The 17289-nt window shown below is 42.5% G+C and overlaps 1 protein-coding gene across 12 annotated transcripts in view; it reads left to right on the top strand.

Moving 5' to 3' along the window:
- The window catches only part of ksr1a (kinase suppressor of ras 1a), a 200603-nt gene that overhangs the window by 113590 nt on the left and 69724 nt on the right, over positions 1-17289 (top strand). For 11 of the 12 annotated variants that reach the window (XM_068010569.1, XM_068010568.1, XM_068010575.1 and 8 more), the window contains exon 2: positions 3115-3255. The exons of the other annotated variant lie outside the window; for it this stretch is intronic. In XM_068010569.1, the coding sequence (XP_067866670.1) occupies positions 3115-3255 (141 nt within the window). The remainder of the gene's footprint in view (positions 1-3114; positions 3256-17289) is intronic. 12 annotated transcript variants of the gene reach the window in all.

Genomic DNA, 17289 nt, shown 5'->3' with positions numbered 1-17289 from the left:
CACACAGAATCTAAATCAAGAAGTGTAAGTTTGACCTCCAGGCTAAATCGTATACAGAAAACAAAATAGCGAGGGAAGATGGGATTAAGAGAGAAAGGTAAAAGACAGGCAGAAAAAGTAAAAACAAAATTTAACTTTTCAAAATCTCCACCAATAATTAAAATCTGAAGGAATGAGATGCCACACCTTTTAAAAAGTAAACTTTCTGCGCCAGAGCGGTTGTTTTGGCAATTGTGAAAACTTATCAAGCTGTTTAAGAATTGAATGTAGGCGCTCTAACTTTTTCTGGTGTGTTAAGTGAATATCCAGTTGGTAAATACAACAAATTCATGTCCTTCCTTAATTCACTGCTGAGTTTCTTGCTGTGATACTATTAGAGCAAAGCTTTTGGAGGAGCAGGGCGACTTGTACAGCCACTTCCTGATTTGTGTTTAACTACACAAGTGTGGGCACCAGATATTGCTGTCAGATTTATTCCTGTATTAATAGTGAGTGCTGTTAGCCTCACCGTTGATCTTGTCGCAGAATCCAGACCATGCTGTTCTCCCTTCGTCAGATACAGGAGAAATGCTGCAAACAACAGATGCCCCTCTACATTGCTTTCATTGATCTCACCAAAGCCTTTGACCTCGTCAGCAGGCGTAGTCTCTTCAGACTACTAGAAAAGATTGGATGTCCACCAAAGCTACTAAGTATCATCACCTCATTCCATGACAATATGAAAGGCACAATTCAACATGGCAGCACCTCATCAGACCCCTTTCCTATCCTGAGTGGCGTGAAACAGGGCTGTGTTCTCGCACCCACACTTTTGGGGATTTTCTTCTCCCTGCTGCTTTCACATGCGTTCAAGTCTTCAGAAAAAGGAATTTTCCTCCACATAAGATCTGGTGGCAGGTTGTTCAACCTTGCCCGTCTAAGAGCGAAGTCCAAAGTACGGAAAGTCCTCATCAGGGAACTCCTCTTTGCTGACGATGCTGCTTTAACATCTCACACTGAAGAGTGCCTGCAGAGTCTCATCAACAGGTTTGCGGCTGCCTGCAATGAATTTGGCCTAACCATCAGCCTCAAGAAAACAAACATCATGGGGCAGGACGTCAGAAATGCTCCATCCATCAATATTGGCGACCACGCTCTGGAAGTGGTTCAAGAGTTCACCTACCTAGGTTCAACTATCACCAGTAACCTGTCACTAGATGCAGAAATCAAGAAGCGCATGGGAAAGGTTTCCACTGCTATGTCCAGACTGGCCAAGAGAGTGTGGGAAAATGGCGCACTGACACGGAACACAAAAGTCCGAGTGTATCAAGCCTGTGTCCTCAGTACCTTGCTCTATGGCAGCGAGGCCTGAACAACGTATGTCAGCCAAGAGCGACGTCTCAATTCATTCCATCTTTGCTGCCTCCGGAGAATCCTTGGCATCAGGTGGCAGGACCGCATCTCCAATGCAGAAGTCCTCGAGGCAGCCAACATCCCCAGCTTATACACACTACTGAGTCAGCGGCGCTTGAGATGGCTTGGCCATGTGAGCCGCATGGAAGATGGCAGGATCCCCAAAGACACATTGTACAGCGAGCTCGCCACTGGTATCAGGCCCACCGGCCGTCTTTAAAGACGTCTGCAAACGTGACATGAAGTCCTGTGACATTGATCACAAGTCGTGGGAGTCAGTTGCCAGCGTTCGCCAGAGCTGGCGGGCAGCCATAAAGGCGGGGCTAAATGTGTGGTGAGTCAGAGACTTAGCAGTTGGCAGGAAAAAAGACAGAAGTGCAAGGGGAGAGCCAACTGTGTAACAGCCCCGACAAACAAATTTTTCTGCAGCACCTGTGGAAGAGCCTGTCACTCTTGAATTGGCCTTTATAGCCACTCCAGGCGCTGCTCCACACACCACTGACCACCTCCAGGCGCTTACCCATTGTCTCTCGAGATTAGAAGGCCAAAAGAGAGAGATATTACTACAAGTCCAATAAATTTCATCTGTTCTTTAAGAGAAAGGTGGTTGCAGGTTGTTGAGGAACATTTTTGCTTGTCTTTTGAAATCTGATGCTATTAAACACTGTCAGGTCAGGTACTCCTTGAATATTAAGCAAGCTTAAACTCCTGCTGCTCTGCCCCAGCACCTGTCTCTTCATAACTTTAGAAGAACGCTCAGTATTGCTTCAGAATGACTCATCTCTTTGCTAAATGGTGAATCTTGTGATTTCTCTGACTCAGATTGTTTGTTAATTAGTGTTGAGTTGTGGGCAGTTTTGCTAGTGTGAACTTGTACCCACCAGGAACTGGACTGAAACTACCATACCTTTTATTTTTTTATTCTTTTTATTTTTTATTTTATTTTATTTGATTCATTTAGCAGCAGAAACAGAAGACTAAAGCAACAACCAGCTATGGAGATGAAAAATAATTGTTCTGAGCCACCTGTCCACCTTGTTCTCCCATTGATGCTACTTTAAGAAATTCTAAACTTTATTCCTTGGAGAATTACAGTAGCATTTTTGGCCCCAAAATTACATTTTTAAACATTTTTTATTCGTTCATGCGATGCGGGTGTCGCTGGCAAGGCCAGCATTTATTGCCCATTCCTAATTGCTCTTGAGAAGGTGGTGGTGAGCTGCTTTCTTGAACCGCTGCAGTCCATGTGGGGTAGGTACACCCACAGTGCTGTTAAGAAGGGAGTTCCAGGATTTTGATTCAGCGACAGTGAAGGAACGATGATATAGTTCCAAGTCAGGGATGGTGTGTGTCTTGGAGGGGAACTTGCAGGTGGTGGTGTTCCCATGCGTCTGTTGCCCTTGTCCTTCTAGGTGGTAGAGGTCGTGGGTTTGGAAGGTGCTGTATAAGGAGCCTTGGTGCGTTGCTGCATTGATTCTTGTAGATGGTACGCACTGCTGCCACTGTGCGGTGATGGTGGAAGTGAAATAAAGACTTAAAATGAAGTAGCATCGGTATATAGCTCATTCTATTTAATTGTACTGTAATGTCCAGTGCTCAAAAATTGTTCTTTTTGTTGGTATATGTTTTGAAATTGTTAATTTTATGTTCAATGTCTTTTAAGCTGTCATATTTATTTAGTGGTTTATACTGACTAATCCTAGATCATTTTTCATTTATCAGGTGAAACTTGTCAAATACATTAGTAAGCAGTTACAGTGCAAACATAAGGTATCGCCCAGTGAGAGAACATCAGAACTGGAGAACTATCCCCGACTAAGTGATTGGTTCCATACCATTAACTTAAGAAAAGAAATAATAGAGGTAGGTTTAATTTTTTTTACCCGGTTATGTTATGTATGTATTGTATTGTGTAGTAACATTGGTCGGAGAAGTCGCACGGCCGTTCTAGTGTTTCACTTAACTTGGAATGTTTATATATTTCAGCATATTGGTAATCTTTAGTTAATATAATGATGTTCCAGCTAAGCTGGTACTGAAGGGGCGTTGCATTTGAGGCAGTAGTTCTTCCCTACTTCAATGGGCTGAATTTTATTCTCAAATGGCAGCCTGTATGTGCGGGTCCAAGCTGCCATGTGTGGCAGCTAATCTGCATACGTTGGGCAGTCCGTGCCCACCCCCAACCAATCTCGTGGCAGGGGTGGGCTCTGCGATTTTGTCAACGATGTCAGCTGCCTCTGCATAGGTTCTGGTATTTTTAAAGGGCTGCCAGACCAGCACCCCCCCCCCCCCCCCCACCCACCCACAATACAAAGGAAATAAATGGCTGCCCCATTCTCTCCCTCCAAACGCAGCCCCCCCCCTCCCCAAAAAAAGCCAGAGCCTCGCCACCACTGGGAAGATCAGGCCCAGCAATCTGGTGTTGGACTTCATGGCAGGCCGCTGCTGGTGTCACCTCCACGGAGCCAGACTTCAGGAGCTGGACAAAATTCAGCCTAGTGTTTCCAGAAGATTCTACAGTTCAGTTGGCCTCACTACAATTAACGTTGTTTGTATCTGGTTGTCATAACTTATTGAACATTGCTCTGAATCATGACATCCTGTGTCACATTAGGCAAGAAGTCAGCATGTTTTTGTATTGACATTATTTATGTTGTTTGTAAGTTTGGACTTGTCTAATGATGAATAGTATTTTAATATCTGCTTAGTTGACAAGGATGTGCTTGCTGTTGCTGGAAGTTTGGTAGAGATTTTTTTCAAGTTCCTTTATGAAAAACTTGCATTTATACAGAGTTGTACACAACCTCAGTGTCCCAACTGCTTTACAGGCAATGCAGTACTGTTGTAGGTAAACATGGCATCCAATTAGTGAACAGGAAGGTCCCATACATGCGGCAATATGATAACCAGACTGTCTGTTTTAGTGGTCCGAGTTGAGGGATAAATATTGGCTAGGCCACTGGACAGAACTCCACTGCTGCTGCTGAAAATAGTGCTGTGGGCTCTCTACTGTCCATCTCAGAAGGCAGACAAGTCTCTGTTTAATGTCTCATCTGAAAGGTAGCACCTCTGACAGTACACACTTCCTCAAGACTGCACTGGAAATGTTGGCCTAGATTTTTGTGCTCGGCTCTCAACCTTGAACCCATGACCTTGTGATTCAGAGGTGAGAGTGCTACCCACTGAGCCACGGCTGACAGTTTATGCTTTAACCTTAATGTTGGTGTGATCTCTGTAAATTAAGTCCCATGGATGTATCCTTTCCTCGGCTGCAGCTGGTGTTAAATCTAAACCAAAGACTGGTGATCAATTTTTAAACAGTTTGATTTCATTTAGCTTTATTATTCAAAGGAATGTTAAATTAGATTTAATTGATCTGCTAGAGCCACTACAGGTGACATTTTGTAGTTAAGTAGGAATAGAGCAGACATACTGAAAGCAGCTGAATTAAAATCCATTTGACTTCTTCCTCTTTCCACCCACATCCTTGCCCACATCTACCCTCCATTCCCCCATCATTGCTTTTTTTAAATAAAATATATATAAGTTATGATCAGACTGAATGCTCTGAGGTGTATTTAGTTAGTCTAAATAACATCTGTGCAGGGTTCTTTGAGTGCTGAAGAGTGTCTTAATAAAACATTTATCCAAAAGCAAAATACTGTGGATGCTGGAAATCCAAAACAAAAACAAAAAAATGCTGTAAATGCGTAGCAGATCAGGCAGCATCTGCTGCAAGTTCACAGACCTGAAACGTTAACTCTGTTTTTCTCTCCACAGATGCTGCCTGACCTGCTGAGTGTTTCCAGCATTTTATGTTTTGTTAATAAAACATGGTTATACATGAACTTTGAGGTGTCTGCAAATATCCTAAAGTGCACAATGAGATGCCATGTATCATGCTTTTCACTGATAATTTAGATGCTGCTTTCACTTTTTTAACCCTTTAGTTTTCTCTACTTTCTGGAAAGTGATAACGAATATGGAGAGAGAGTTTAATGGATGGCAGGTATATGCATGTTCTGTGTTTTTTCAATGTGTTCTCCCTTGCTTGACAAGGTGTTTTTTTAAATAGTTTTGAACCTAAACAGTGAGTTCTTGTTGGGGTATTTGAACATGGAGGCATAATAGTTGAAACTAATTACCCAACATCTGCAGACTGCACTTACAGCAAAAGATACTTTGGAATTGGAACCTCCAGCACAGGATTTTTGAAGTATAGTGCCTCACCGTTGCCTTTTGTTAGATCAGTGAGCTTGGATCAAGCTTGTATTTTCTTTTCTGTTTCAGTATGAGGTGATGCACATCCATCTGTGAGCTATTGTCACGGACTTGTATTATTTTTCTCCTCTGATTAAAACCGTGTGTCTTTCAGACTCTGTTAAAAGCAGTGCACCTTTAAGACAGGGAGAGAGCTTTTGGATTTCTGCCACAGCTGGACTTGGTACCCTAGGCAACAGCAGGAGAGAGAGGTTATGTGTGTAAAACTGGCAAAAACCGGTCTAAACCTGACTCACCAACGAAGTGTACTGAAGAGAAAAGAGCTGTCCATTCTCTCTCAGCAGAAATTCTACAAGGAGCTACAGGCCAAATTAATTGCCTAAAGAGGAAATAACTCTTTTAAGAAACCATTTGGTATTGTGGAAGGAACTGTTGATGCCTGCTGCAGCCGAAGAGTTTGAATGCCTATCAAACACAGACAGCTTCATTAAATCCAAGTGAAGACTTTGAGTAGCCTTTGATTATTTTCACATTAGAATACCTCATCCATTAGGAACGTAACCCACAAAGACTTAGTTATTTATTCTTAAGAAACAGCTAATTTTAAAAACACCACTTTTAAAACTGGTTAACTACTGTTATTTTTGTGTGTGTGTGAATGGGGGGAGTTAGATTAAAATAAGTTATAATGTCTTTAGACATGGGTTTATCTTAATCGTGTTTAAGGTTTAGGTTTAATAAGTACTTAATTTGATCTTGTCTCAAGATACCTGGTTTGGTCTGTTTTATTCCGGGGGTTACTAGAGTGTTTAATTTGGCTGTTTTCCGGTTGGGTGAGAGAACTTTAATAATATGCTGTGACCTGTGGAATGACGAGACTGAATTGACGGTGTTACGACTGCAGCGGGAGCACTATCACTAGATATATTTTCTAAATATCTGGGTATTTTAGATTTGTACATCAAACTGATAATCAAATATTCTCACATCTACAACTAAAGCCACAGGTTTAGTGTTGATATGTAGAGATATAAGCAAAGTAGATAGTGTTGTTGGGGCTTTTTCTCTTTATCTAGATAAGCTGCGGTAATTTACTATAATCAGTAAGGCTGATTTGGCATTCCAAGATTGCCAGCAGTGAGGAAGTCTAACTGTTTAACGTGAGCTGCAGATCATCTAAAGTCGATGTTTGTGCAAAGTTTGAGTTGCATGTTGCTGACATGATTGCAAAGTGACGCAGTTCTCTGAAATGGTATCCTGTGACAACTGAGAATAAAAGTGGATTGTTTTGGTTGCTGAAGAATGTGTGCATCCGAAGCTATGGTTAGGGAGAGCTCATCTATCTTAGACAGAGAAGTGCTATAACATTTCATAACTGGCTGATCTACTGTGACATAGCGCACATAATCTGTCACTAGTTAATGATTAGTGACTCAGAACACTGTTTAACCTGGCCTGTCCCTTTAAGGCCACTGCTCTGGTAATCCCGATGGGCTAATGGTTTCAATCGGCACACCCTGAGGTTAATTAGAGGTTAATAGTTGTGGGAAGTTTCTCTTGATTATATGCTGCTCGTAAATCACTGCCTTCTGACCTTGAGGAGAAATTACGTTATTAAGGTCAGAAAAAGCATCCGGAAGCTGGCTTTCTTCCTTTCCATACTTTTGACCTATTAAATGTTAATGTATAGTATTTTGAAGGTATCTGTCTTTAATATATATAATTTTGTATGATTTAGGTGTATATTTTGTGTATATACAATTAAAACTAGGTTTAGCATCTGTGGATATGTCACTCATTATTAACTCCTTCATATCTGTTAGGTGTGTTTCTGTCATTTCTTTGCTTCTCTTCTCTACCCCCTATCAGTGTGCTTATATTAGCTTGGTAGGTGGGATAGTCTAGGCGGATACCGACGTACAAGTATTAAACAGGAAGTGTAGTTCTGTGGGATGGAACTGAAAACTGTTAATTTGCTGCCACTCCTTGCCAGCAAACTGCAAGCTTGGTCATGTTTGTGTTTTCTTTCAATCATGATTTTATACTTTTTTGCTTGTATGTAATTTGTAGTTTTCTATTTTCCCTCCTTTTTTCTGGATTGCATAGCCTGAAAAGGAGTTTTTCAACTACAGTCTGTGGCAGTTTAATAGCCGAGTGTATCATGAGCAAAGTGTACCATTTGTGCTCTTTTTGTCTCTTTATTCTCTTTCCCTTGCACTCTCTCTTTATCTCTGAGGAACAATGTGGGAAGGAGTTTCCTTTGCTGATCTTCCTTCTATTTTAAAGAGTCCCAGCTGTGAACAGTAATTAATGCCTGGATGAACTATATGGCCTAGGTCAGCACCCAGTTACTATCATCTCTATTTTGTGAAGGAGATGCAGAATGCTGGTGGAATGCAAGATGAAAAGCGAAGGGTGATTAATGTTATGATCGGATGCATCAAAGAAATCAGTCGCTGTGAGGCAACTATGGAGTGACCTCTCCATGGCGCATGCCTGGGCGAATGTATGGAGGTTGAGAGTTGCCCAATTGTCAAAACCCCCCTCTCGGCCTTTCTGGTGGGGTCCAAAAGAGTGCAGAGCACGACGTTTGGCACCGGTATGGCTGCAGGAACTGCCAGAAACATGCCAAAGGTGACACAGGACCACCTACGGGGTTCCGCTCCGGATTTTCTGTTAGGGTTTACTCCATTAGCCTTGGTCTCTCCCAAGATGCCCACAAGGCAGTGAGGTTGTTAGGGCCCCTACACAGGTGTAGGATGGTGCTGGTGGGAGGAGGGGGTGCGAGGGGGAGGGGTGGAGGAAAGGGGGTGCGAGGGGGGGCTGTAAGGGGGCGGGGGGGGGTGCAGGGGGAAGATGGTGCGAGGGGGGGGGCTGGGAAGCAGTTGTGAGGGGGGAGGTGGTTGCGGTGGGGGGTGAGCTGAGAGAGTGGAGCTGGGAAGTGGGGGAAAGGGGGTGCAGGTAATAAGCCATTTCCTCAGTCCCCACCATCGACGCCTGGAAATCTCGTCCGCGTCCTTCAGGAGGTGAGCGACATCCTCGGGCGCCGGTACCAGCATTGCCGACAGTGCGCTGCAGATGCTCTCAGCCATCTCCCGCGGGCGCTTTGAAGTTGCGGCCGAGGAGCCATTCGTGGCTTTTTGGGTGTTCGGGGCACCTTTTCGCAAGGCTTCCCTAGGATCCCACTGCTCCTTCTCTTCAATGGACTTACCGCACGCCGTGGCCACAGACACTCTGGACGGTGAAGACAGCAGGATCGGAGATCAAAGTATCACCAGCTGTACTTTTCAGTTTCATCCGGACTGCGATCAATTTCATTGAGAAAACAAAGAGCAGGAATGGCTGGGGGAGGGCAGTGGGCCCAGATAACATAAACTAGCTGTTCGCTTGTAGTTAGGGCTAAAATGAACTGATTAAAGAGCCAGGGGAGTTTAAACAGTTTAAGAGGGTAGATTGGGGGAGAAAACACTAAGAATGAGAGCAGATGGCCATGGATAGAATTGAACAGCAAGGGAGCTTCCTAGGGAGCTTGCAGCCCAGGAGCCATCTTGCAGTAATACACATGGCTAATTAGCTTGGGATGGATGCAAACTCCACCCAAGCTAGGTGCAAAAGTATGTGCGATTTTAAAAAAACAATATATACCACATAAATATATGCAACAAACTGGTTAAAAAACAGAAGGAAAAAATGCTGGAAACACTCAGCAAGTCAATCTGCATCCGACAGAGACTGTAACACAAAGGCAAAGCAAACACATGCAGCACACAATGGCCGGAGAGAGAGCATGAGCGAGGGGTCGGGGGTGGGGTGGAGTGGTGGGTGCGATGGAGCGGGGAGGCGGGGGAGAAGAGCGAGCAGGCGGGCGGTGGGGGAGTGGGGGAAAGAGAGGAGGAGAGTGCATCGGCCACCACCAAGGTCTTCGGCTGCTCCCCCCCCCCCGCTTCCCCACGTAACGCGATGACGTCATCTGCGCATGCGGCAACCACCAGTCCTGGCAATCCAGAATGCATTGCATGCTCCGTCACCCCTACCCCCTCCCCACACACCCACTTCATCACGCCCGCCCGCTCGCTTGCTCTCTCCGGCCATTGTGTGCTGTCATGTGTTTGCTTTGCCTTTGTGTGATTATTTGAGCAGCGCCATCTTTAGGCCTGGCAGCTGCCTGAACGTCGCAGATTGTGACATTTTCGTGGCACAGGCTGCATTTGTGCATGTGCCTGTGCAGTGCCACCTAGTGGTTGTGTTGTCAGCAAACACAGCCTAAAAACATTCAATGACCCTGCCTCCACCGCTCTCCAGGGAGGAGAGTTCCACAGATTCACAACCCTCAGAAAAAATTCTCCTCCTCTGTTTTAAATGGGAGACCCCTTATTTTTAAACTGCGCCCCCTAGTTTTAGTCTGTCGCACAGGGGAAACATCCACCCTGTTACGTTCCCTCAGGATCTTATATGTTTCAATATGATCACCTTTCATACTTCTAAACTCCAATGAATACGGACCCAACTTGTCCAACTAAAAAGAGCAGGAGAGGGGAAGCAAGGTTTGTCAACTGGCACACAAGCCCCACTTTTGCTGATGCTGTGCTTATCATTGCATTTCATTATCTTCGCGCCAGTCAATTATTAATGTTTATGGTGAAAGACAAAGCATTAGTCCAGAGAGAGTATTAATGGCTGTATAATGGACAACTCTGTCTACAGAGTTAAAAACAGGCACATTGTTAAAAAAAATAAAATACTAACATAGAAATATATTGAAGGCCAGTCATGCCTTTTTGTAATTTTTAAAAATATTTTTTCAATTTAATTTTTTTTAAACCACGTGCCTGTTTTTTCATGTGAACAGAGTTGCTCATTACTCTCTGGACTAATGCTTTGTCTTTCACCACAAGCATTGACACGCTGTTTGCCTTTGTCCCATGACAGCTTTGCTTTTTAATCTCTCCTGCCCTCCATCCTATCATAGTCCTTCCCTTTTGTTCTTCTTCCTCCTCCCCCCCCCCCCCCCCTCCCCCTTTCACTTGCTTAAAACCTAATTATTTTCTTTGCCAGGTCTGATGAAAGGTCACAGACCTGAAACATTAACTCTGTTTCTCTCTCCACAGATGCTGCCTGACCTGCTGAGTATGTCCAGCACTTTGTTTTTATTTCAGATTTCCAGCATCTGCAGTATTTTGCTTTTAATTATTAATGTTTCTTCTTTTTGACCCATTTTGACTCATTTTTCATCCTGGTTGCTTTTTACCTTATTAATCTCTTTTTGTGCCAGCTGTTTTCTTTCCAGTTGCAGCTGTACAGAAACTAAATTAATTTCAGACTAGTGATTATTTTGATGATGTGTTCTCAAAACGCTCGTCAACATGAATAAAATTTTCTTCATTTATTTTACTATTTTTAGTCTTGCTTCAAATTTATTTCTCCTCCTCGCTCAGTGATAGGAGTCTTGTGTCTGAATCAGAAGGTGGTGGATGCAAGCTTCTTTCCAGAGACTTGAACACATAATCTAGGCTGTCACTTTGGTGCTGTACTGTCAGGTGCCATCTTTTAGGTGAAACCTTAAACCCAAGGCCTTGTTTACCCCCTCAGTTTGGCGTAAAGGTTGCATGGCACAATTCAAAGAAGAGCAAGGATGTTTTCTCCTAGTGTTCTGACCAACTTGTATCTGTCAGCCAATATCATTAAAACTGATCTCATTTATGGCATTACTGATTTTGGGATCTTGCAGTGCCACTTTATCCTACATTAATTAAAACAGTGACAAGCTTCAAAAGGACTGCATTGGCTGTGAAATGCTTTGGAACTGAGGTCATGAAAGGTGCTTTATAAATGGAAATTTATTTCTTCTCTCCCTGCCTCAGTATAGGTTTCTTTTTGTTTGGAGGGGAGGCTGGGCGTGGGGAAGGAAGGAAAGAGGAGCGAAAGACAAATGGGTACCTGCTCCTTGGTCCCTATATGGATAAAGGAGATACAGAATATCCTGATTAACTTGCTCTGCAATTTATCCTGTGTCTTTGCACAGAATTGCATAAATTCTGCTCACTACCTTCCTAATTCAGTGGGAATTTAATTATATCTTCAAATTTTGTGATTGCACGTTGGTACAGTAAGAAAATCATTCTACAATTCTGGTTAATCTGGATCAGAATGTAGGTTATGTTTTCATATACATGTACAAATATAAAGTCATAAACTGTCAAGTGTATTTTTGCCTGTTCGGAGTATAACGTATTGAAATTTTATAAGGTCTTTATTTAAAGGTGTGTATTAATTTAAATTTCTAGTTCAATTATTTTGGAGCCCCTAAATTTTGACAAATCGAGCTAAATAAGTTGGTTTTTCTCTGATTTAAGAAATGGATTGATAAAAAACCCAAAATTTTATTGGTGTGTTTTGGACAGTTTTTCAAATTTACCTGTCCTTCAAATATAGAGGATGATTTCCCATCTATATTACTAAAACTGTGATTCTATACTTCCCCAGTAAAAACATTGTCGAATCAGGTCACGTAAGTAGCCTAACAAATTAAAATAAAAACAAGAAATGCTGGAAATATTCAGCAGGTCTCGCAGCATCTGTGGAGAGAGAAGCAGAGTTAACGTTTCAGGTCAGTGACCCTTCTTCAGAACTGGCAAATATTAGAAATGTGAAAGGTTATAAGCAAGTAAAGCGGGGGTGGGGCAAGAGATAGAGGAGGCGGTTGGAGCCAGGAAACTGGAAATTGTCAAAATGACATAGGGTGTCAGAGGAGTCACGGATGGAGGTGGGAAGAGACTGGACTAGCGGAGAAAAGATAGAGTCAAGTAAGGAAGAAGTAAGTTCAGTGGGGCAGGAGTAGGCTGACACACTGGGTCTGCCGGGACAGTCCTGTTTGTGGATATTGGGAAGGAGGTGGAAGCGGGCTGTCCGGGGTTGCGGGACTATGGGGTTGGAAGCTGTAGAGGGAAGATCTCCAGCGGAGATGAGGTCACTGACAGCCCTGTGAACAGTAGCTTGATGTTCAGTGGTGGGGTCATGTTCCAGAGGGAGGTAGGAAGAAGTGTCTGAGAGTTGGCGCTGAGCCTCTGCAAGGTAGAGGGCGGTACGCCAGACAACAACAGCACCACCCTTGTCTGCAGGTTTGATGACAATGTTAGGGTTAGACCTGAGGGAACAGAGTGCCTCAGGTTCAGAAGGGGACAACCTGTCCCAACAATTTTCTATCCATTAAACTTTAGATTTTTTTGAGTTAGTGTGGAAGAGGTTATGGAAGAAATATCAAGTGGCAAATCTATGACCAAAGTTCTGCAGCATGCTGAAAATTTAAAAACAGCAAGTGTAGTGAAAATAAAAGTAAAATACAGCGGATGCTGGGAATCTGAAATAGAAGCAGAAAATGCTGGAAATACTCAGCAGGTCTGGCAGCATCTGTAGAGGGGGAAACAGTTAATGTTTCAGGTCTGTGACATTTCATTAGAACTCAGGTGATGAACTTTCTGATGAAAGGTCACAGACCTGAAACGTTAACTCTGCTTCTCTCTCCACAAGTGTAATGAAATACTGTGACTTCACTGTAATATTGGCTTTCTCCGGCCAGTGTACTAACAAGCTGAGGCACAAGGTAGTTAAATACCAATTCAAAATCACAATGCGATATTGGTCTTAACTGGGCTGCTTTTGAGGGATGTTCCACATGAAGGGTGTGAAAAATCATGTAGTAAGTCAACCTGAATCAGTGTAATGTTCATCTCAGCTGCACCCCACATGGAACACCCATGTACCATGGTAGAAGATAATAAGCTGCCAAAAGTTTGGTCGAGTTCATGAACATTGTAATTTTGTTGTCAAAGCTGTGTTCCTTTTGTTATGAGAGTGCTTCTATTTTTTAAAATATGTTTTTACGAACTCATATTTAAATTGTAGAAATGGAGTTTATTTATTTTTTTAATTAGAGATACAGCACTGAAACAGGCCCTTTGGCCTACCGAGTCTGTGCCGACCATCAACCACCCATTTATACTAATCCTACATTAATCCCATATTCCTACCACATCACCACCTTCCTTCAATTCCCCTACCACCTACCTATACGAGGGGCAATTTATAATGGCCAATTTACCTATCAACCTGCTGTGGAAGGAAACCGGAGCACCCGGCGAAAACCCACGCAGTCACAGGGAGAACTTGCAAACTCCGCACAGGCAGTACCCAGAATTGAACCTGGGTTGCTGGAGCTGTGAGGCTGCGGTGCTAACCACTGCGCCACTGTGCTGCCCATTTGGAAGTCTGAAGAAATCCAGGACATTTTTTCAATGGGGTCATTGAAAGGCCACTTGACTGAAAAAAATTACTGGAAGAATCAAGGAGTGTTAAAATCAACCTTTACTGGAGATTACCTGCCTTCAGATAAATAAAGAACAGGAACCTTGGATGAAGGGGAGCTGTTTACAGAGAAGCCACATGTCTAGGTTTATGGAGGTCAGGAGGTTGACTTTCTGTTTGGGGTTTGGATATTGTTTTCAGTTCAGTTGGGGTGTGAACTGTTTTGAAGAGAGTTGAAGTTCAGCCTGCCAAGGAAAAAACACCCAACTCATCTTTCTTCCTGTTGCTGAAAAAATCCTTTGTATTCAGTGTGATAATTGAAACCCTTGATGCCACATTTCTCCTGAGAAGCTGGAAAAAACATGCCAGATTAATTCTCCACATCACTTGAAAAGAACTGCTCCAGAAAAGATCCTAGTTGCCCATCTACGTGTACTCGGACGCCAGCCCAAAATGGACAATTGTCATCTTTCCATATATTATTTTCTCTGAGAATTAGCAAGTATTTGGCCAAAGTATTCTTTTTGTCTTTTTTTTTGAAACAGCTCTGCAGAGAGAATTTCTTTATTCTTTTCAGTGTGTGTGTGTGTGTGTGTGTGCTTGTGTGTGGGGGATTTCAAAGAGGAACTTTCATATTTCAATCTGTTAGTTTTGCTTCATTACAGCATAAGTCTTGTTTTTACAATAAACTGATAATTTTGCTTGTTAAAGAAACCTGGTTGGTGTATTTTATTCCATGATCAAGAATAGAGTATATGGTTGACCGTATTGGTAACTGGATAAACATTTTTAAAAAATGTTGTGACCTGTGGATAAGTGGGACTAGAAAAGACAGTGCACTCCTCCTACCTCGGTCATAACACTTTTGATAACTATATGTGTGTATACCCATTATTCATGTTTAGGTAATGCTGAGGCTGCTTTATTATAAGATATAAAAATAATTTGTAGCTCACGTAATGGTTTAGTGAATAAAAGCATCCTTTGGCATGGTGGGGAGGTGGTGGCTTAGTGGTAATGTCACTCGACTGGTAATCAAGAACCTAAGCTAATGCTCTGGGGACATGGGTTCGAATCCCACCATAGCAGATGGTGAAATTTGAATGCAATTAATAAATCTGGAATTAAAAGCTAGCATAATGGTGACCATGAAACCATCGTTGTTTGTTGGAAAAACCCATCTGGTTCATGAATGTCCTTTAGGGAAGGAAATCTGCTATCCTTACCTGGTCTGGCCTACATGTGACTCCAGCCCCACAGCAATGTGGTTGACTCCTAGCAAGAGACTCAGTTCAAGGTCAATAAGGGCTGGGGAACAAATGCTGGCCAAGTCAGTGATGCCCACATCCCACAAAAGCGTTAAAAAAAAGACACAGAACCAGACGGACCAGGATGGGCTCGAGTTGATTATTGGTCTGTGCTCTGTTAACCTATCTGTCAGGGACAGCAGTTGGGGTATTAGAATTGGTCTTGGGAGTTCCTGGCCTATGGAGGGAAAGAAAACCAAATAGCATTTGGTCCTGTCATAGAATGTTACAGCATAAGTGCAGACTATTTGACTTAACAAGTCTGTGCTGGTGTTTATCTCCATGTAGCCCAATCCAACTCTCCTGTTTGCTATCCACAGATTTTAATGTTCCCCTTTTTCAAGCAATTCTACATTTTTAAAATCAATTACGTACTCTGCTGCAACACTTTTTTGGTCACAAATTCATCATTCAAAATGCCCTTGTGTAATTAACTTTTTTCCAACATTCCCTTATTTTTTTTTGACTGTCCTAAATGTCCCTCTTACTCTTGTTTTACTGACAGCTGGAAACAACTTCGGTCGTTATCTTTTGCTTTCTGCCCTCTAATTATCACTCTATCCATGTGAATCCTCCTTAATAGCATTATCTATTATCTTTTCTTTGTTTTATGTGGTCGTCTTTCAAATGCCTTTTCAAAAATCGCTGTGCAGCACATCTGTATTTCTTTGATCTGTCCTGTATTTTCAAAGAATTCTGTAAGGTTGATGAAGCATAACCTGCCTTTTAGAAATCCATGTAGCACGTTTCTCTGCAGAAGAAATTACTAAGTGCGTAATGTGGAGTGTATTAGTTCATGAATGACTTGAAGACTGGACGATAATTCCGGCTTTGTTTTCTTTTGAACATGGGAGTCACATTTGTTAGCTTCCTGTGTGGAGTAATTATAGTTAGTGCATCTTCTGTTTCCTCCCTACCTTCCCTCAAAATCCTCACATCCTATCGAGGCATATGTGATTTGTGTAAAGTTTGAGTAACTTCATTAGTACCATCTCTCTTTGAATAATCATCTCCACTGACGCTTCTACAACTAGCTCTGCTAGTTTCATAATTTCTACATTGCCTTCCTTCAGTTTAAAAAAAAAAGAAATTCGGCAAAGTACTTAATTAGTATTTCTGTCATTGTTCACTCTCCGTACATGCTTGTATTCATTTCTTGGTGGCCATATCCCTCTTTGCACCTACGAGAGTCTTTTTATTGGCCCTTATGGTTAACTTTCTCTCGTACTTCCACTTATCCCTTTTAATCTCCCTTTTGTATCTTTCCTACATATTTATTTATCGAGATTTTATTATCTTTTATATGCTTTTAGTGGTTTCAAATTTGATTAAAATTCCCGAGTCAGTTCTGGGACCAGCTTTCAATACATTCTCCTTTTTCCTTACCGCAATATCTTTGATTTATACTTTGCCATGCAGCTGCTGCTGCTGAAAAGTACACGTGTGCTTGTGATTGCTGAGTGCCAATTGGATTAAACTCAGCTGTTAGGCTGTCTATGGGTGAATATCCTGTCAATACTCACTTGCCTGAAGTTTCTGTTTGTGGCGCTATTGGGAAAATGCATCAAGAATGCACTGGGGGCTTCCAGTTTGCCAAGGAAAAGTTACACTGAAATTTCCACACATACTCATTCGCGTAAGCAAATGAGTGGGGTAGCATATAAGGTGAAAAAGTCCTGTAAACCTTTACAGCTTTTACACAATTAATTGACTTTAATCTCTGAGCAGTGTGCAAATTGATCAAAATCACACTCTAAACAGTCTGCACATCTTGTGCACTCGAAGAGCAGATCAATTGACTGAATTTAAACTGAATTGAAATTAATTACTGTAGCAGCGTAACCTGGGTCAGTGGTTTCAACTGCCTGCTGGTCATTGCAAATTAGGTGCTTAATGTGGGATTGATGTGACCATGGGTTCCAGTGCACTGGATAATTTGGGTGCCATAGAATCATAGACTGGTTATGGCATAGAAGGAGGCCATTTGGCCCCTCATGTTTGTGCTGGCTCTCTGGAAGAGCCTAGTCCCACTCCCCTGCCTTTTTCCTGTACCCTGCAATTTCTTTCT

This window comes from Heterodontus francisci, chromosome 30 (assembly GCF_036365525.1).
Source record: "Heterodontus francisci isolate sHetFra1 chromosome 30, sHetFra1.hap1, whole genome shotgun sequence".
NCBI lineage: Eukaryota > Metazoa > Chordata > Chondrichthyes > Heterodontiformes > Heterodontidae > Heterodontus > Heterodontus francisci.
The sequence above is the reverse complement of the archived record's forward strand: the minus strand, read 5'-3'. Positions and strand labels throughout refer to the sequence as shown.